The sequence below is a fragment of the Melozone crissalis genome, unplaced genomic scaffold (genome assembly GCF_028551555.1).
Source record: "Melozone crissalis strain CALT ecotype California unplaced genomic scaffold, PUWL_Pcris_2 ptg000079l_1, whole genome shotgun sequence".
Lineage (NCBI taxonomy): Eukaryota > Metazoa > Chordata > Aves > Passeriformes > Passerellidae > Melozone > Melozone crissalis.
In genome coordinates, this window is record NW_026535856.1 from 5,552,248 (window position 1) to 5,572,909 (window position 20,662).

The 20,662-nt window shown below is 51.4% G+C and overlaps 1 protein-coding gene across 1 annotated transcript; it reads right to left on the bottom strand.

The window, feature by feature from the left end:
* Positions 1 to 251: 251 nt before the first annotated feature.
* LOC128946349 (immunoglobulin alpha-2 heavy chain-like) lies at positions 252 to 19,476 on the bottom strand. Its single transcript, XM_054290104.1, has 4 exons — positions 19,351 to 19,476; positions 14,988 to 15,344; positions 495 to 828; positions 252 to 277 (listed from the first exon to the last, which is right to left on the bottom strand). The coding sequence occupies exons 1-4, from the start codon at positions 19,474 to 19,476 to the stop codon at positions 252 to 254; spliced, it is 843 nt and encodes a 280-aa protein (XP_054146079.1).
* Positions 19,477 to 20,662: the final 1,186 nt, after the last annotated feature.

A 20,662-nucleotide genomic window follows, 5' to 3' on the forward strand; every position in this document is an offset into this window, starting at 1 on the left:
GCCGGTGGTGGCAGCGCCCGTGCCTGAGCCCCTCTTATCCCCAAATCTCAGAACCTTTACCCAAATCTCAGCCCTTGACCTCATTCTTGACCCCTTTGCCGAGATCTCCCCCATTTCCACCAATAGAGACTAAAGACTCCAAACCCCCAAACTAGTTCTGCCCCAAACCCACCAGCTTTGGCCCCAAAACTCGCCCGATTCTGCCCCCAATCCCTACTCTGGGCTCCCAGCCACAGCCGCTGACCCAAACCTCACCCGCTGTGCCCAAATGTCGGCCCTTTGGGGCAATTTTGGGGCACAAGTGGGAGATTTGGGGCCGAGAGTTGAGTTTGGGGGCAGACCCAGGGCAGGGTTTGGGGCCAATGGGCAGCGTTGGGGCAAAGGGGGCGGGGCTTGGACAAAGGGTCAGGAGTGGGACAGGGGGGTTTGGGGAAGGGTTTGGGGACAGCTGGGGACAGGGACGAGGCCAGGACCCCAAACACCAACCCAAACACCAACAAAAGCAGTAAGAGCAGTGCTAACACCAGAAGATTTGGCACAGAAATAGGATCCGGAATCCTCGCCCTTGAGGTTGTTCATGGTCAGCGCCACCGAGCTCTGCCCGTTCTCCCTGGAGATCGTGAACCGGCCCTGGACTGAATCCACGTACCTGGTGCTGCCACCATCACTGTTGACGCTGGCGATGAATTCCAGCCCCTGCCCGGGTCTCTGGCGGATCCAGCCCATTGCAAATTTCCCAAAATCGAACCCAGACCCTCGGCAGAGGAGGCGCAGGGATCCCCCGGGGGGCTGGAGGTGCCCCCCGCACTCCAGCAGGGTCACGGCTGCCTGGAGCACTGTGGGACAAAGGGGAGATGGGGATGAGGCCAAAGCTCAACCCTTGACCCCAACATCCCAACTATTGGCCCCAAATTTGGACCCTTGCCGTTCATCACCCTCCTCCTCCCAGGTGGGTCCTGTCCCTTTTTTCCAAATGGCTAAGCCCACTCTGAGGCCCTGGACCAATCAGGTTTCCCATCCCCATCTCCCCTTTGTCCCGCAGGGCTCCGGGCGGCCGTGACCTTGCTGGAGTGCGGTGGGGACCTCCAGCCCCCCGGGGGGTCCCTGCGACTCCTCTGCCGCGGGTCTGGGTTCAGTTTCGGCAGTTTTGGGATGATGTGGATGTGCCAGAAACCCGGGCAGACTCTGGAGGGTCTTGCGGTGATCGCCAGCAGTGGGAACACCTACTGCAATCCATCCTTCAAGGGCCGGTTCAGGATCTCCAGGGACAACGGGCAGAGCTCGGTGACGCTGACCATGAACAACCTCAGGGATGAGGATTCCGCCGTTTATTTTTGCGAGAAATCTTCTGGTATAGGTTTTGGTGGTCCTGCTGCTAATTGAGGTGATGATGATGGTTGTGTCCCCATCCCCGTGTCCCCCCCTGTCCCCGTTCCCCAGACCCTTCACCCAAACCCGCAGCCCACACCCAGCCCTTGACCATTGATCCCAACCTTGCTCTGCCTCGGCCCCAATTCTCACCCGCTGACCCCAAACCACAACTCCTGACCCCAAATCTCCTCTTTCTACCCCAAAACTTGATTCTGAAAGTGGATACTTCTGGTCAAGGGTTAAGATTTCGGTCAATTTTGTGGCCAAGAGCGGAGAATTTTGGGCAGAGCCAGGGCAGGGTTGGGAGATGTTGTCAGAAATGGGGTCAGGGGCAGAGTTTGGGAGAAGGGTCTGGGGAACCTGGACAGGTGGGGACACGGCCATGGGGATGGGGTCAATACCATCAGCAGCAGCACCCCAAGTATCAGAGGCAGCTTTCACGCAGAAATAGGATCCGGAATCCTCGTCCTTGAGGCTGTTCATGGTCAGCGTCACCGAGCTCTGCCCGTTGTCCCTGGAGATCCTGAACCGGCCCTGCACTGATGATGCGTAGGTGTAGCTGGATCCATCGTTCTTGATCGCTGCGACGTATTCCAACCCCTACCTGGGTCTCTGGCGGATCCAGAACATTCTGAAATTGCAGAAACTGAACCCGGATCCTCGGCAGAGGAGGTGCAGGGACCCCCCAGGGGGCTGGGGGTTCCCCCCGCACTCCAGCAGGGTCACGGCCGCTCTCCGATCCCCAAACCTTCACTGGTTTTGCCCCCAATTCCCTTTGTTTGTCCCCAAATCTCCAACAGAGTTTTCCAGAATGATAAAGTGCCTTAAACTGTGCAATTAGCCCCAGTTCACCCATTAATTAATTGGACACCTCCACCTGACTTTTGCATCCACTCACCCCCATCTCCCCTTTGTCCCACAGGGCTCCGGGCAGCCGTGACCCTGCTGGAGTGTGGGGGGGACCTCCAGCCCCCCGGGGGATCCCTGCGCCTCCTCTGCCGAGCGCCCGGGATCGATTTTGGGATTATTGTGATGGCCTGGATCCGCCAGAGACCCGGGCAGGCGCTGGAGTTCATTGCAGATATCAGCACCACTGGCAGCACAAGCTACGCAAATTCGGTCAAGGGCCGGTTCACGATCTCCAAGGACAACGGGCAGAGCTCGGTGACGCTGACCATGAACAACCTCAAGGACGAGGATTCCGGATACTATTTCTGTGCCAAATATGCTTATACTCCTGATGGTACTTATGGTGTTGCTTCTATTGACGTGCCGGGCTTGGCCCCATTCCCCATCCAGCACTGCAGGAGCATCCGGGAGCAGGACGGCCGGGACAGACGGACGGATACGAGAGATCTCTGCAGCCAGGTCTGGAATTTGGGGTTTATTGCAAAGGACGAACTGCAGGGCCCTGCTGGGAGCTGCCAGGCACAGCTGGAGCAGGGCTGAGAGAAGAGAGGGGAGAGAGGATGAGACGGGAAGAGAGTAAGAGAGTAAAAAGGGTAAATGAGTAAAAGGGTGAGAGAATAAAAAGGCTAAGAGAGTGAAAGTCAGTGAATAAAATGGTAAGAGTGTAAAAGGGTAAGAACATAAAACTGTAAGAGAATAAAAGGGTAAGAGAGTGAGGTTCCCACCACAATACAATAAATCTTCTTCTCTGTAGAATATTCTAATTCTCACTAACCAATCTAATACAATATACAAACCCTACAGCATTTCCATACACCCTAAAAGAAGCCTTTCATTACCGTACTCTATTACATTTTAAACCCTAAAAACTCCTCTTTGGCACCCTTCTGCCAAGTCTAAAACCTGCTCTTTGGAAACCCTAAAAACTCCTCTTTGGAGCAACTTTAAACCCTAAAAACTCCTCTTTGGAAGAACTTTAAACCCTAAAAACTCCTTTTTGGAGTAACTTTAAACCCTAAAAACTCCTCTTTGGGCCCTTCTGCCAAGCTGTAGGGTCGCTCTGACCCTTGGAGCTGTCTGCAGGCAGAGGGTGTTGTTCCATCAAAATGGGCTCACCTTCAGCCGGCCACGCCGTTGTTTTCCAGTTGTTCAGTCCCTGAGGGATCTCAAAGCTTGCTTTCATTTCAATCTCTCTGATGGTCTCCATATTCTCAACATTTTTTACCCGACTTATTGATATTATCAATATACCCATATTGATAAGGCTTTGCTGTTCCATCCTCCCCAACCAGCATCAGCATAAGCACCGTGACCATCGGTGTCCTTGGTGCAGAAATAGGATCCGGAATCCTCGTCCTTGAGGTTGTTCATGGTCAGCGTCACCGAGCTCTGCCCGTTGTCCCTGGAGATTGTGACCCGGCCTTTGACGGAATCCGCGTTCCTGGTGACGCCACCACTGCTGGTGATGGTTCCGACCCACTCAAACCCCTGCCTGGGTCTCCAGTGCATCCAGCCCATCCCAAAATTCCCAAAACTGAACCCGGACCCTCGGCAGAGGAGGCGCATGGAGCCCCCGGGGGGCTGGAGGTCCCCCCCCGCACTCCAGCAGGGTCACGGCCACTCCCCCATCCGCAAAGCTTCTCTGCTTTTGCCCCAGAATCCTTTTTTCTTGCCTCAAATGTCCAGCAGAGGTCTCCTGTATTGAAAAATTCCTTAAACCCTGCAATGAGCCCAAATCCACCCATTAATTAATTGGACACCTCTGCCTGACTTTTGCATCGCCCCATCCCCATCTCCCCTTCGTCCCGCAGGGCTCCGGGTGTTGCCCGATTGATAAATGACACAAAACTCGGATAAGTTTTGTGGGTGCTTTATTACGGGCCCTTGGTGCTGGGGGACTCACGTCCCAAAAACCCAAGCCCCCGATTTCACGTATGGGTGCTTCCCTCTTATACATGCGATTCACAACAAAGTCTCCAAGAAACAGTTCCTTTGTGATACATTCCTTAGTTCACAGGCAAGATCATAAATCTTCTGCTTATCTTATTCTAAGAGCATTGTATGCTGCCTTCAGACAGGTTAGCATTCTTACTCTCCTGCACTAGTTTAATTATTTACTAAATTCCTAAGACTACCTGCTAAGTTACACACAAACCAAACACACACACTATCAACGGCTGCAAAACTGCAAAACTGCTTTTAACAAACCAATTCACACACAACTCATAACTAAACTATAATTACACATTTTGCTAAATTTCATTTCTTTTCCAACATTTCCCCCCTTTTGAGCATCCTTCAGTCCTACTGCAAGGATGCTCAATCAACAGTATTGACAGTAACATCTTCATAACGAGGTGGGGAGTGTTCTTCATTCTGCCGCCCGCGGGTCATGGCCTTCAGCAACCGGAGAGATCGCTTCTTTTCCTTTTCGATCACTCCTAAGAGGCATCTATATACAATCCATATAGTCACTAAAAATACTAAAAACATTAGTGCATACTGTATAGCAGATGTAATCCAGCCAGACAGGTGAAGCCCCAAAGAATCAAATACTGCTCCTATCCAGTTATGCTGTGCTTCCTTTTCAATTTCCTTGGTTTTTGTTTCCACTTCTGCCAGTTAAGAAATATCTTTCTCAATTTCAAGTGTAACATTTGGAATGTGTACACAGCAATGATCTATTCTCCTACTCAGGTAACCACAAACTCCATGTTCTCTTAACAGTAGCAAATCCAATGCCATTCTGTTTTGTAGGGTCATTCTTGATGTAGCTTGCAATTGCAAATTTAGATCTTTAAATCCCTTCTTAGTAGCTGCTGCCAACCTTTCTGTCTGTCCTAACAAGTTGTTGAGCATTTCCCTATTTCGATATGTCGCTACCGGAGGGAATAATGATTCTAATATCCATCCAAAGTGTACTCCTGAGCCAGGTTCATGCCACTGCTCCTCTAGGGATCCTTCCCTCTTTCTGAGTGCTTTCCTTTGGATCAATCTATTCTGTTTCCAGTATGGACACAATGTGGGAACCCCTAGGGTGATTTGTGTTACTGATCCATCTAGAGGTAAATGTGCGGTCCACTGTCCATGTCCCAACACCCAGACTAGATTTCTAGGGCTATGCACAGTAGTATATCTGCAATCTATAGGTCCCTCCATGGACTCTTTGCTAACCGTATGATCATATCCCCTACACTCGCATCCCCACTTTAATGCCATTTTCACCGGTACCAATCCAATTCGGTCTTCCGGTGTATCACATGTAAAAACCTCAGTACAATTCCAATCCTCTTTCTGCGGTCTGAACTCTCGGGAAGATGTAGATGTGATGAGGGCCCTATAATGTGACTGATTCTTTACTCCTGACCATTGGATGCACCATTGTACTTCCCCAAGGTAATTATAGTGTTCCAAAACACTAGGTCCCCATAATGTCTTCCAACTATTCCAGGTTTCAAAATTCTGTGTGACATTCTGACAACTCATCTCATTTCGGTGGGATTTCGTTCTTATTCGTGCTGTATTGCATGGCTCATCTATTGGGGTTGCAATTAAACACCTCCTGGTATTTTGAATCCAACCATAATGATTGGGCTTCTTTTCACATTCCTCTCTAGTCATAGCCCGAATGGTCATACACAAATCCCTCCATACATCCACTGGTTTGGGAACTGACTGGCAGGACCATGAAACATTCTTAAATGTTTCAGGCATTTTGGTTACCGGTATTATTCCCCAGGGAATAGGTTCACCTGCAGCCTGTGGTAATGGTAGGCAAGCTGTTATTTTAGTCACGTTCTGCATGATCCCAAAATCTCTAATTAATCCTACCACTAAGTTTTCCTGCTCAGTATTCCGTTCTATTGTATCATTAGCCTCCCGTCTACCCCTTCTACCGTGTCTCTGTAAGGATAACATCATTCTGTCATGCCTCCACCATGCATTTCCTATTCTACGATTAGTGACATTCAACCACCCACAACCTTTGCCTTCCTTCTCCCACCAACTGTCCTGTCCTCTATTCTGTCCCAGGTCAGTTCCCTATTTTGCCTCCACCTTTTGACCCATAGGTTCCTTTGATATCTTGATCTTACTAGGAAGGAACAATTTATTCTAAGGGGTGACCCATCCCACATGTCCGCTGCCATTGATACTGGATCAACCTTTATGTTTTCAGCATGATCCCCTGTCCATGGCAAAACCCTCATACTCACTCTTTTGTAATCAAAACCATCCCATATCTTGACCAAACATGTATATTCTCCTGTATCGTTTGTGGTTACCTTAGTAAGATTCAGTACCGTGTTTCCTTGTTGTTTATCCTGATCCCAACCGACTCCGATCTTGCCTCGGCTTCTTTCAGCCCCCCGTTGCCATATTGCAATAACTTCACCGGCCTCAACTCTCTGGCTGTCAAATATAACACAAGTTAATTGAACATCCATCCCTTCCATGACTGTAACCTTTGTTTCTTCAACCTGTACTAGAATAGACCCTTGAACGGGTAATAGTCTCATGATCACTAGCAGTAATATAATTAAGAAGGCGGCTTTGCGCGGAAGATCATCCGGGTTGGAGACACTATCTGGGTTTCCCATTGGAACGGTGCCTTCTTTACCCTGGTGTAATGGATCCAAGCATCCATCCCCAGGACCTTCACCGCCGTGTAGGTCGTCATCATCACCTGGTGGGGTCCACTCCATGATTCCCGTAGCGGATCCGTGATCCACTTCTTGACGTACACCTGGTCCCCAGGCTGAATGTCGTGGACCGAATTCTCCAGCGTGAGCGGTCTATTCCACTGTAAAGTATTTCTTAAAGAATTCAAGATCTTATTAAGTGACATAACATACTCTGCAATCGCCTGGTCCCCACTCACATGTACCTCCCCTTGTAATACAGTTGCATGATATGGTTTGCCATATAGTATCTCATATGGACTTACGCCTACCTTTTCCCTTGGCTTAATTCGAATCCTGAGTAGGGCCAAAGGCAAAGCTTGAGGCCAGTGCAGCTAAGCTTCCTGGCAAATCTTTTTGATTTGTACTTTCAGGGTTTGATTCATCCTTTCCACCTGCCCACTAGACTGAGGTCTCCAGGGGGTATGCAAATTCCAGGTTATATCTAACAGTCGTGCTAATTCCTGCACTCCCCCGGCTATAAAATGCGGACCCCTATCTGATGACAATCCTAAAGGTACTCCAAATCTTGGTATTATTTCTTTTAACAAGGTTTTTACCACCTCCTTAGCCTGATTAGTTCTACATGGAAAAGCTTCTGGCCACCCTGAAAACGTACATACATACACTAACAAGTATCTGTATCCCTGTGCCCTAGGCAATTCGGAAAAATCAACTTGCCAGTAATCTCCCGGTTGTGGCCCGACTTGCAGCTTTCCCATTTGTATTTGTCTCCTAAACATACCGGGCACATTGCATTAACTCTTTTTGCCATTGTTAACATCTGATTAGAGATTATCTCATTTTTCAAAAATTTTACCAATACTTCTGCCCCCCAATGACATTTGTTATGTTCTGATTCCAAAATAAATTTCATTATGCGAGTAGGTACTACTATTTGTCCCATTGGTGTAACATACCACCCAAGTTGATTCCTCTGTGCCCCTAGCAAGTTTATTAGTTTTCCATCTTCTATTGAATATTTGGGCTCCTGATTCAGGTAAGGGGTAGCCGGATTCGTTCTTACCGGTACCAATGCCATTTGAGTCCATATTTCCCGTGCCACTTGCCGTGCTGTAACATCAGCAAATCGGTTTCCTCTGTAAACGTCTCCTTCCGCAGTCTGATGTCCTCTAACATGCATAACTGCAACTGCTTTGGGACTATGTACTGCATCCAGTAGCTGTAGCACTTCTTCCCGGTGCTTGATGTTGGTTCCCTGTGAATTCAATAGCCCCCTTTCCTTCCATAACGCCCCATGTACATGAACCACACCAAAGGAATATTTAGAATCTGTCCGGATATTAACCCTTTTGTCCTTGCTCAAATACAGGGCTCTGGTGAGTCCAATCACCTCTGCCTTCTGGGCCGAAGTTCCAGGTAACAAAGTCCTTACCTCTATTACCTGATCCAATGTTACCACTGCATACCCGGCATAGCGAGTCCCATTCTCGACAAAACTGGATCCATCAGTGTATAGTTCCCATTCAGGGTCTTCCAATGGTTCATCCTTTAAGTCGGGTCTGCTGGCATATACTTGTTCAATTACGTCTACGCAATCGTGCACCAGTCCCCCAGCCTCCTGGTCACTGCGTAAAAATTCTGCTGGATTAACATGATTAGTAGTCTTTATTTCAATATCATCCTGTTCTCTCAGGGTAGCCTGGTATTGCAACATTCGACTGGATGATAACCAGTGACCCCCCTTTTGCTCCAAAACAGCCATGACCATATGGGGAACAAACACTTTAATTTTTGCCCCCAAAGTCAATTTCCGGGCCTCTTGAATAAGAATTATTGTTGCCGCCACAGCTCGTAAACACGAGGGCCACCCGGAATTTACCGAATCCAGTTGTTTAGAGAAGTATCCCACTGGCCTCTTCCAGGATCCCACCTTCTGGGTGAGGACCCCCAATGCCAGTTTTTGCCTCTCATTCACGTACAACTGGAATTCCTTGGTCAGGTCAGGGAGTCCTAGGGCTGAGGCCTCCTTTAGTCCCTGCTTCAATTTCTGGAAGGCCTTCTTTTGCTGTGTTGTCCACTCCAGCCGATGCTGCTTCAAGGCCTCATACAGTGGCTTGGCTAGGAGACCGAAATTCATGATCCACAGTCGACACCATCCCACCATTCCTAGAAAAGATCTCAATTCCTGATGGTTACGAGGCAAAGGAATAGCACATATTGCCTCTATTCGGTTTACTCCCAAATGTCTCTGCCCTTGTGTGATCTCACAACCGAGATAAATAACGCTATTTTTGACCAGTTGAGCTTTTTCCTTAGAAACCCGATACCCTGCTTGGCCCAGCATGTTGAGTAATTTAATTGTTAATTCCACACACATTTCCCTTTCCTTAGTAGCCAGAAAGATGTCGTCCACGTACTGCAGGACTACATACAAGGATGGGGATATTGTTACCTGGGTTATCTTCCATTCCTCCAGCTCCTTGGCCAGTTGATTTCCAAAAATAGTGGGGGACCATTTAAATCCTTGTGGGATTCTGGTCCATGTAAGCTGCTTCTTTCTCCCAGAATCAGGACTCTCCCACTCGAAGGCAAAATATTTCCTACTCTCTACTGCCAGTGGGATGCAGAAGAAGGCATCTTTAAGGTCAATCACTGAGAACCATTTAAACTCCTCCGATACAGATGTTAACAAGGTATAAGGATTAGCAACAACTGGATGTATGTCTTTCACTATTTCATTAATAGCCCTTAAGTCCTGTACCAAACGGTACTTATCATTAGGTTTCTTTACTGGAAAAATTGGAGTATTATACTCTGATTCACATTCCTATAATATTCCTTGAGCCAAAAATTGTTTAATTAATGGGGCTACTCCCCTCCTTGCCTCAAGCTTCAAGGGGTATTGCTTTACCCTCACTGGTTGGGCCCCTTCCTTTAGTTCCACCTTTACGGGCTGCGCAGCTTTAGATTTTCCGGGAACCCCTGACTCCCATACCCAGGGTACTACAGCCTGCTCAATTTCTTCTGGAATAGGAGAGGCATCCACTTCCTTGATCACAAAAATGCCTGCTATTTGTTCCTCAGGTATTTCCAATTTCACCCTTCCCCCTTCAAATATTATTTTCACATTAAATCGGGACAACAGGTCTCTGCCAAGAAGGGGTGTGGGGCAGTTTGGCATATACAAGAATTGGTGATCTAATTCCTTCCCCCCAAACCTAAGATTTAAAGGTTGTAAAAATGGTTGTTCCTCTAGCTTCCCTGTTGCCCCCACCACCTGTACTGTTGTGTCACTCAAAGGTCCCAATAGTCTATTAAGTACAGAATAGGTTGCTCCAGTGTCTACCATAAATTCTTGATCCTTTCCATCTATCTCTAAAACTACCCTAAGATCCTTTTCTAGTCAGCCTTGATTCTGATAGTTTCCCAAAACTAGTGCTTGAGCGACTTCTGCTGGTCCTCCCGTGAATCCTCCCACAGGAGCATTCCCCATTGGACCTGTCCTTAATCCTATGTTTCCCATGCCCATACCTCCTCTAACCGGGCATTCATTTTTCCAGTGTCCTAACTGTCGGCAAAACGCACACTGGTTTGGATCCAACCTCCCCGTGTTAGGTGCAAACCCAAATCCTCCCCGACCTCTTGCCAGCCCCCTTTGTCCGTGATTAGGTCCTCCCCGACCTCGACCCCTAATGGGTCTTCCTCCTACCCCTGTTTGTTGCATTACAGCCAGAATACTAGCTTGTTGTCTTTTTGCAGTTTCTTTTTCCCTGTTGTTGTATACCTTCCACGCTACCTCCAACATTTTGTCCAAACTTCGAGTGTCCTCTCCTTCCAACTTTTGTAACTTTTTCCTAATATCTTCTTGTGATTGCCCCATAAACAACAATGCCAATTGAAGTTTTCCTGATTGATCCTCTACATCTAAATTAGTAAACTTCCGAGCCATGTCTTTTAATCGTTCTAAAAAGGCAGATGGTGACTCATTCTTGTCCTGCTTGACCGAATACAGCTTAGACCAGTTCATAGTCTTAGGTATTCCTGTCCTAATTCCTTCCACCAACAATTCCTGATATCGTTTTACAGCCCTTATTCCTCCCGTAGAGTTTGGGTCCCACCTTGGTTCCTCACTAGGTACCAATTCATCAACTGTTTCATTTAGTTGTCTCAACCGTATCTCCTCATGAGCCTTTTCTCTAGTGGCTTTAATAACTATTTCCTTTTCTGTGGAATCCATTATAGTATCTAATAATACCTGTAAATCATTCCAGTCCGGATTCTGAGTCTTTATTACCATTTTAACCACCCTTGCCACCCTTTCAGGATCCTCCCGATAACTCCCCGCTGATTGCTTCCATATTACCAAATCCCCGGGGGAGAAAGGCACCTTTATAAGTATCCTTTCTCCCTGTGGTCCCACAGCTTCCCTTCATGGCGCAATTAACTGTGGCCCCTTCTGCCCCTTCCTCCCCTTGCGAGTCCGCCCTGCTAACGGAGTTCTTTTAACACTCTCATTCCTTTCACCATCACCACCATCACTATCACTCTCACTAGATCCCGTTTTTATAGCTATATCCGCAGGGGGAGCAGGGGGCACATTAGGAGCAACCGGAGCCCTCGGGCGTGCTATACAATAAGACAAATCTTCCTCAACTGAAGGATACAAATTACGCTCCTTTCTTTCTTTACATCCCACACACTCCCTTTCATCATTCACTTCTAAAACGAAAATACCACACTCCTTTTGCCATTCATCTTTCCGGTACAAAACGAAAAACAAATCCAAATATGGTATTTCATCCCATTTCTCATTTCTCCTTAAAAATTGCATCAAAGATTCCATTATCTCCAATTCCAGTGTACCATTCACCGGCCATCCCGCTTGCCCAATCTCACATTCAGGCCACCAATGATTACAATAATCTATCATTTTACTTTTATCCAATTCTTGATAATACCCCTCACTTTTCCACCGTTTCAATATACAACCTAATGGTGTATTTCCAGGTATTTTACCATTGGCTTGCACTAAGGTTTTAAAAGTTTTAAAAGACATCATATTACAGCCTTTAATTCCACCTTTAGTTCCAGTAAACCAATACACCTTAAACCAATATACCTTCTCGCCGTCCTTCCCAAACAAAAACAGGAGGCGAGTTCCGGTCCTGCGTCCTTAGACGTCTTATGGCCGGAGCCTAGGCTTTTTACCAACCACCAAATCCAAATCCAATTATCACCTTTTTCCAATATAAAGCACCTTCAGGCTTACCTTGGCAGTTGTCCAACAGGCGCGGGCTCGGGCACGACCGATGTCTCCCCGAGAAGTGCTCGGTGCCGGCTTGGAGTGGATCGGAATGCGGAACCGCCCCAGCTGCCTTTGGAGTCCTGCCGCAGTCGCCAGAAAAACTGTTGCCCGATTGAAAAATGACACAAAACTCGGATAAGTTTTGTGGGTGCTTTATTACGGGCCCGGGGTGCTGGGGGACTCACGTCCCAAAAACCCAAGCCCCCGATTTCACATATGGGTGCTTCCCTCTTATACATGCGATTCACAACAAAGTCTCCAAGAAACAGTTCCCTTGTGATACATTCCTTAGTTCACAGGCAAGATCATAAATCTTCTGCTTATCTTATTCTAAGAGCATTGTATGCTGCCTTCAGACAGGTTAGCATTCTTACTCTCCTGCACTAGTTTAATTATTTACTAAATTCCTAAGACTACCTGCTAAGTTACACACAAACCAAACACACACACTATCAACGGCTGCAAAACTGCAAAACTGCTTTTAACAAACCAATTCACACACAACTCATAACTAAACTATAATTACACATTTGGCGCAATTTCATTTCTTTTCCAACACGGGCAGCCGTGACCCTGCTGGAGTGTGGGGGGGACCTCCAGCCCCCCGGGGGGTCCCTGCGCCTCCTCTGCCGAGGGTCTGGGTTCAGTTTGTGGAATTTTGGGCTGGGCTGGATCCGCCAGAGACCCGGGCAGGGGCTAGAATACGTCGCAAGGATCAGTGACAGTGGAGGTTACACCGAGTACGCACCGTCAGTCAAGGGCCGGTTCAGGATCTCCAGGGACAACGGGAAGAGCTTGGTGACGCTGACCATGAACAACCTCAAGGACGAGGATTCCGGATCCTATTTGTGTGTCAAAGCTCCTGGTGCTGGGGGTGCTGCTCCTGCTGATTATATGGACGATGCCCTTGCTGTCCCCATCTCCTCGTCCCCCCTATCCCCGTTGCCCAGACCCTTCCTCCAGACCCCCAGCCCACACCCAGCCCTTGGCCATTGATCCCAACCTTGCCCTGCCTCGGCCCCAAATCTCACCCCCTGACCCAAACCACAACTCGCGACCCCAAATCTCCACTTTGTGCCCCAAAACTTGATTCTGAAAGTGGATACTTCAAGCCAAGGGTTAAGGTTTGAGTCAACTTTGTAGTAATGTGCAGAGAGCGGATTTCGGGCCGAAGCACTCCAAGATTGGGACATGGGGACAGGAATGGGGTCCAGGCTTGGGGTTTTGGGGAAGGGTCCAGAGAATGGAGATAGGTGGGGACCGGGGAACAGGAACATGGCCAAATGCAACCTAAACATGAGAGTAACCAATACGTGCAGCAGCGTTCCAACCAGCACTACCAACAACACTTCTGCCACAGAAATAGGATCCGGAATTCTTGTCCTTGAGGTTGTTCATGGTCAGCATCACCGATCTCTGCCTGTTGTCCCTGGAGATCGTGAACCGGCCCTTGACCGATGGCGCGTAGTTGGCGTAAGCACCACTGCTGTGGATCCTTGCGACATATTCCCGCCCCTGCCCGGGTTTCTGGTGAATCCAGAATATGTCATAGCTCCCGAAACTGAACCCGGACGCTCGGCAGAGGGAGCGCAGGAACTCCCCGGGGGGCTGGAGGTCCCCCCGCACCCAAGCAGGGTCACGGCCGCCCGGAGCCCTGCGGGACAAAGGGGAGATGCGGATGAGGCCAAAGCTCAACCCTTGACCCAAATCCTGACTCTGGGCCCCAGATTGTGGCACTTTGTCCTTCTCCTCCTCACACTGGTCGCCCTACCGTGTGGGTGCAATTCCTTTTCCCAGCTGGACTTACCCAATGCAGGCCCACAGCCAATCAGGTTTCTCATCCCCATCTCCCCTTTGTCCCGCAGGGCTCCGGGTGGCCGTGACCCTGCTGGAGAGCAGGGGGGACCTCCAGCCCCCTGGTGGGTCCCTGACATTGCTGTGCCGAGGGTCCGGGTTCGATGTCGGCGGTATCACCATGTTCTGGGTCCGCCAGAGACCCGGGCAGGGGCTGGAATGGGTCGGGAGCATCAGGAAGGAGGGCTGGAGCTCCATTTACGCGCCTTCGGTGCAGGGCCGGTTCACGATCTCCAGGGACAACGGGCAGAGCTCGGTGACGCTGACCATGAACAAGCTCATGGACGAGGATTCCGGATCCTATTTCTGTGCCAAATCTGCTGCTGCTGCTGCTGTTGGTGGTTATAATGTTGGTGCTATTGGCCAGGTATTGGGACTCACCTGTCCCCGTTTCCCAGACAATTCCCACCAACCCCTGACCCCACTCCTGCCCTTTGTCTCAACTTTGCTCTGCTCTGAACCCACATCTCAGCTCCTGGCCCCAAATCTCGGCTCCTGGCCCCAAATCTCAGCTCCTGGCCCCAAATCTCAGCTCCTGGCCCCAAATCAGGGCCGGTTTCACGTTGAGCTCAGCCTCGTCCCTCCAATCCCAACCATTGCCCCCAGACTTGTCCAGTTTTCCCCCAAATCTCTCCTGCAGGCACCAAGTCACAGCCACAGACCCAAATCTGGCCCATTGGACTGACATCGGGAATTTCGGGCCAAAATTTGAATTTTTGACTCCTGACCTTAACTTTGGCCCCAAATTTTGAAAAATTAAACGTAATTTGAGGAACGAGGGCACTGAGTGTGGCCCAGAGGGGACATATGGGGCAGAGCCAGAGCAGGGCTGGGACAGAGGGTGAGGAAATGGCGCTGCGGTTTGGGGGAAGGGCCAGGGGAACGGGGACAGGAGGGGGCCCAGCCATGGGGGAGGAGCCAAGAGCATACGCAGTATTAGCACCAGCACCAGCACGAACACTCTTGGCACAGAAATAGGTGGAGGAATCCTCGTCCTTGAGGTTGTTCATGGTCAGCGTCACCGAGCTCTGCCCGTTGTCCCTGGAGATCGTGAACCGGCCCTTGACCGATGGCGCATATGCGGTGCTGGAACCACTGCTGTAGATGCCTGCGAGCCACTCCAGCCCCTGCCCGGGGCTCTGGCGGATCCAGTACATGTCAAAATTCCCAAAACTGAACCCGGACCCTCGGCAGAGGAGGCGCAGGGACCCCCCGGGGGACTGGAGGTCCCCCCCACACTCCAGCAGGGTCACAGCCGCCCGGAGCCCTGCGGGACAAAGGGGAGATGCGGATGAGGCCAAAGCTCAACCCTTGACCCAAATCCTGACCCTTGGCCCCAAACTGTGAACCATGGACCATCCCATCCTGGTTGTTTTGCTCCTGCTGCCTCTCCAAGTTGGGTCCCACACGCTTTTTCTGGCATGGCCATGTTCACTTCTGGTCAGAAGCCAATCAGGTTTCTCATTCCCATCTCCCCTTTGTCCCGCAGGGCTCCGGGCGGCCGTGACCCTGCTGGAGTGCGGGGGGGACCTCCAGCCCCCCGGGGGGTCCCTGCGCCTCCTCTGCCGAGGGTCCGGGTTCAGTTTCGGCAGTTTTGCCATGCAATGGATCCGCCCGAGACCCGGGCAGGGGCTGGAGTGGGTCGCTGGGATCAGGAACGATGGTTCGAGCACCGGGTATGCGGATTCAGTCCAGGGCCGGTTCAGGATCTCCAGGGACAACGGGCAGAGCTCGGTGATGCTGACCATGAACAACCTCAAGGACGAGGATTCCGGATCCTATTTCTGTGCCAAACGTGCTTATGCTGATAATTGGGGCCCTCCTGCTATTTGTAAATGCACCATTGGTGGATCCATCTCCATCGCTGTGTCCCCACCTGTCCCCAAAGCTGAAGACCCTTCCCCCACACCCCAGTCCCATTATCTGATCCTTTGTCCCAGATCTGCCCCATTTCCACCCATGGTGACCAAAGACTCCAAACCCCGTCTGGTGTTGCCCCAAACCCAACTGAGTTGGTGCCAGAATTTAACAAATTTCACACAAAATCTCAGCCCTTTGGGCACTTTGGGGGGACCAGGGCGAGATTTGGGGCCGAGAGTTGAGTTTGGGGCCAGACCCAGGGGAGGGTTTGGGGCCAATGGGCAGCGTTGGGGCAACGGGGGCAGGGCAGGGACAAAGGGTCAGGGTGAAGGTTTGGGGCCAATGGTTGAGTTTTGGGGCAGAACCAGGCGAGGGTTTGGTGTCAGTGCTGACCATTCATGCAAATAGGGACAAAGGGTCAAGATCTGAGACAAGAGGCGAGGTTTGGGACGAAAATCGAAAATTTGGAGATCCAATGATAGGAAAGGAGCAAAAACTAGAAGTTTGACGCTATCAACAGCATTGTCACCATGATTAGCAACAGCCCAACAACCGGCACAAAAAGCCCTGGCACAGAAATAGGATCCGGAATCCTCGTCCTTGAGGTTGTTCATGGTCAGCGTCACCGAGCTCTGCCCGTTGTCCCTGGAGATCGTGAACCGGCCCTTGACCGATGGCGCGTAGCCGATGTTTCCACCAGTGTTGGTGATCCCCGCGAGCCACTCCAGCCCCTGCCTGGGTCTCTGGCGGATCCAGCCCAGCCCAAATTGGCCAAAACTGAACCCGGACCCTCGGCAGAGGAGGCGCAGGGACCCCCCGGGGGGCTGGAGCTCTCCCCCGCACTCCAGCAGGGTCACGGCCGCCCGGAGCCAATCCCCAAACCTTCACCAATTTCACTCATAACTCCCCTGATTTGGTCTCAAAACCCCACCAGAGTTTTCCGTATCTCAACATGCCTCAAACCCTGCAATTAACCCCAATCCATTCTTTAATTACTTGGACACCTCATCCTGAGCATTCTGCATTGATTACACAGTTAATACACTGTTAACGACCCCCAATTCCCCCCGGGACCCCAACCCGGGCACATCCCGGCCACGGCCTCGAGCTCCCTCCGGCTCCTGGCACTGCTGATCCTGCTGCCCCTCCCAGGTGGGCTCCGCCCCTTTTTTCCAGCTGGCCACGCCCCTTCGTACCTGCTTGCTCAATCAGGTTTCCCATCCCCATCTCCCCTTTGTCCCGCAGGGCTCCGGGCGGCCTTGACCCTGCTGGAGTGCGGGGGGGATCTCCAGCCCCCCAGGGGGTCCCTGCGCCTCCTCTGCCGAGGGTCCGGGTTCAGTTTTGGACAATTTGGGATGGGCTGGATGCACCAGAGACCCGGGCAGGGGCTGGAATACATCGCGGGCGTTGACAGCGATGGATACACCAGATACCCGTCTGTATTCAAGGGCCAGGTCACGATTTCCAGGGACAATGGGCAGAGCTTGGTGACGCCGACCATGAACAACCTCAAGGACGAGGATTCCGGATCCTATTTCTGTGCCAAATGTGATGATGGTGGTTTTGCCAATAGTGATGGTTCTGTTGGTGTTGCATTTGTTGCTGGCTCTGGCCTTGGCTCCAAATCCCTCCACTTTGTTTCCAAATGAACCAGAGTCCTGTGATCTCTCCTCCAAATCCCTCACATTTCCATGAAATCTCGGCCATTTTCCCCAAAACTCCATCCCTGCTGCCCCAATTTCCGACTTCCCCCAGTGTTGCCCATTTCACCCAAATCTCCCCCAGCTCCCAGGTCCTGATTGTAGGAGGCCAGATCTGGAGTTTAGGGGTGAAGATTTGGGGCCAATGGTTGAGTTTTGGGGCAGGAGCAGGGGAGGGTTTGGGGTCTGTGGCCACTGTTGTTGCAAATGGAGTGAAAAGGTCAAAGACTGCATCAAGAAGAGACGTTTGGGATGAAAATCAGAGCTTTGGCAAAAAAATGAAGGGAGCGGGGCAAAAAGCATTCCCTGAAGGCAATCACCAACATCGTCACCATTGTGACCAGCAGCCCAGCAACCACTACAATTAGGAATGGCACAGAAATAGGATCCACAAACCTCGTCCTTGAGGTTGTTCGTGGTCAGCGTCACCGAGCTCTGCCCGTTGTCCCTGGAGATCCTGCACCGCCCCTTGACTGAATCCGCGTAGCCGGTGTTCCCACCAGTGTTGGCGATCCCTGCGACGAATTCCAGGCCCTGCCCCGGTCGTTGTTGCATCCAGCCCATCCCAAATAGCCCAAAATTGAACCCGGACCATCGGCAGAGGAGGCTCAGGGACCCCCCGGGGGGCTGGAGGTCCCCCCCACACTCTAGCAGGGTCACGGCCGCCTGGAGCCCTGCAGGACAAAGGGGAGATGGGGATGAGGCAATGCAAAAGTCAGGAAGAGCTGTGCAATTAATTAACGGGTGGGTGGGAGCTAATTGCAGTGTTGAAGGCACATAACAATACTGGAAACTTCTGTTGGAGAATTGAGGCCAGACAAAGGGAATTTGGGGCAAAACTGGTGAAGGTTTGGGGATGGGGGATCGGCCGTGACCCTGCTGGAGTGCGGGGGGAACCTCCAGCCCCACGAGGGGTCCCTGCGCCTCCTCTGCCGAGGGTCCGGGTTATGTTTTGGGGATTATGCCATGCACTGGATCCGTCAGAGACCCGGGCAGGGGCTGGAATGGCTCGCGGGGATCAGCAGCCCAGCTGGTTCCAGCACCGCCTACGCCCCGTCGGTGCAGGGCCGGTTCACGATCTCCAGGGACAAGGGGCAGATCTCGGTGACGCTGACCATGAACAACCTCAAGGATGAGGATTCCGGATCCAATGTCTGTGCAAAGGAGAGTGGTGGTGGTAACCCTGCAGCTCCTTATATTGACCGTGCCAGTGGTGGCACCACCCCTGTCTGAGCCCCCCCTATCCCCAACCCCAGACCCTTCCCCCAAACCTCAGCCCTTGACCCTTTGTCCCCATCTGCACCAGTGGTCAGCACTGACCCCAAACCCTCCCCTGCTCCTGCCCCAACACTCAACCATTGGCCCCAAACCTTCACCCCTGGCCTCCAGTTCAGGCCTCCTCCAATCAGGGCCCGGGAACTGGGGGAGATTTGGGTGAAATGGGCAAAATTTGGGGAAAGTCGAGAGTGGGGATAGCAGGGGCACAGTTTGGGGGAAAGGGGCTGATATTTCAGGAGAAGGGCTGGGATTTTGGGGAAGGATCAGAGAATTCTGTGATACCTGGGAGCACAGAAAAAAAGGGCTTGGGACCACAACCAACATGAACACCATGAGCATAAGCGCCATTACCAGAGCCACTGCTGTAACATTTGGCACAGAAATAGGATCCGGAATCCTCGTCCTTGAGGTTGTTCATGGTCAGCGTCACTGAGTTCTGCTCATTGTTCCTGGAGATCTTGACCCGGCCCTTGACTGATGGCGCATAGTCGGTGCTGACACCATTGCCGTAGATCCCAGAGAGCCACTCCAGCGCGTTCCCAGGGCTCTGACGCATCCAGAACATTCCATAACTCCCAAAACTGAACCCAGACCCTTGGCAGAGGAGGCGCAGGGACCCCCTGGGGGGCTGGAGGTCCCCCCGCACTCCAGCAGGGTCACGGCCGCTCCCCCATCCCCAAACCTTTAGTTTAGTTTTGCCACAAATTCCCTTTGTCTGGCCCCAAATCTCCAAGAGAGAAGCCCAGTATCATACAGTGTCTTCAAGCCTGCAATGAGCCCCAGTTCACCCATTAATTAATAGGACAGCTCTGCCTGAGTTTTGCATCACCTCATCACCATCTCCCCTTTGTCCCTCAGGGCTCCGGGTGGCCGTGACCCTGCTGGAGTGCGGGGGGGACCTCCAGCCCCCCGGGGCCTCCCTGCGCCTCCTCTGCCGAGGGTCCGGGTTCAATGTTGGCAATTTTGGGATGGGCTGGATGCGCCAGAGATCCGGGCAGGGTTTGGAATTTGTTGCAAGGATCTGTGACAATGGAGGTTACACCGAGTACGCGCCGTCAGTCAAGGACCGGTTCAGGATCTCCAGGGACAACAGGCAGAGCTCGGTGACGCTGACCATGAACAACCTCAAGGACAAGGTTTCCGGATCCTATTTCTGTACCAAATCTGATGATGCTGCTGCTGCTCCTACTGCTGGTTATATTGACACTGCCGGTGCTGTCCCCATCCCCATCTCCATATCCCCCCGACGTCCCCGTTGCCCAGACCCTTTACCCAGACCCCCAGCCCACACCCAGACCTTGACCATTGATCCCAACCTTGCTCTGCCTCAGCCCCAATTTTCACCCGCTGACCCCAAACCACAACTCCTGACCCCAAATATCCACTTTGTGCCCCAAAACTTTCCTCCGAAGTTGGCAGTCAAGATTTGGGTCAAAATTTTGGTCAACTTTGTTGTCAAGAGCAGAGAATTTGGGGCCGAGTCAGCGCAGGGATAAGACATGGGGTCAGGAATGGGGTCAGGGGCTGATGTTTGGGAGAAGGGTCTGGGACAGTCGGTCTGGGTGGGACAAGAGCATGGGTTGAACACGATCAGCGTTAGCAGCCCAATTGCTGTAGGCACCCTTGGCACAGAAATAGGATCCAGAATCCTCGTCCTTGAGGTTGTTCATGGTCAGCGTCACCAAGCTCTGCCCGTTGTCCCTGGAGATTGTGAACCAACCCTTGACTGATGGCGCAAAGTA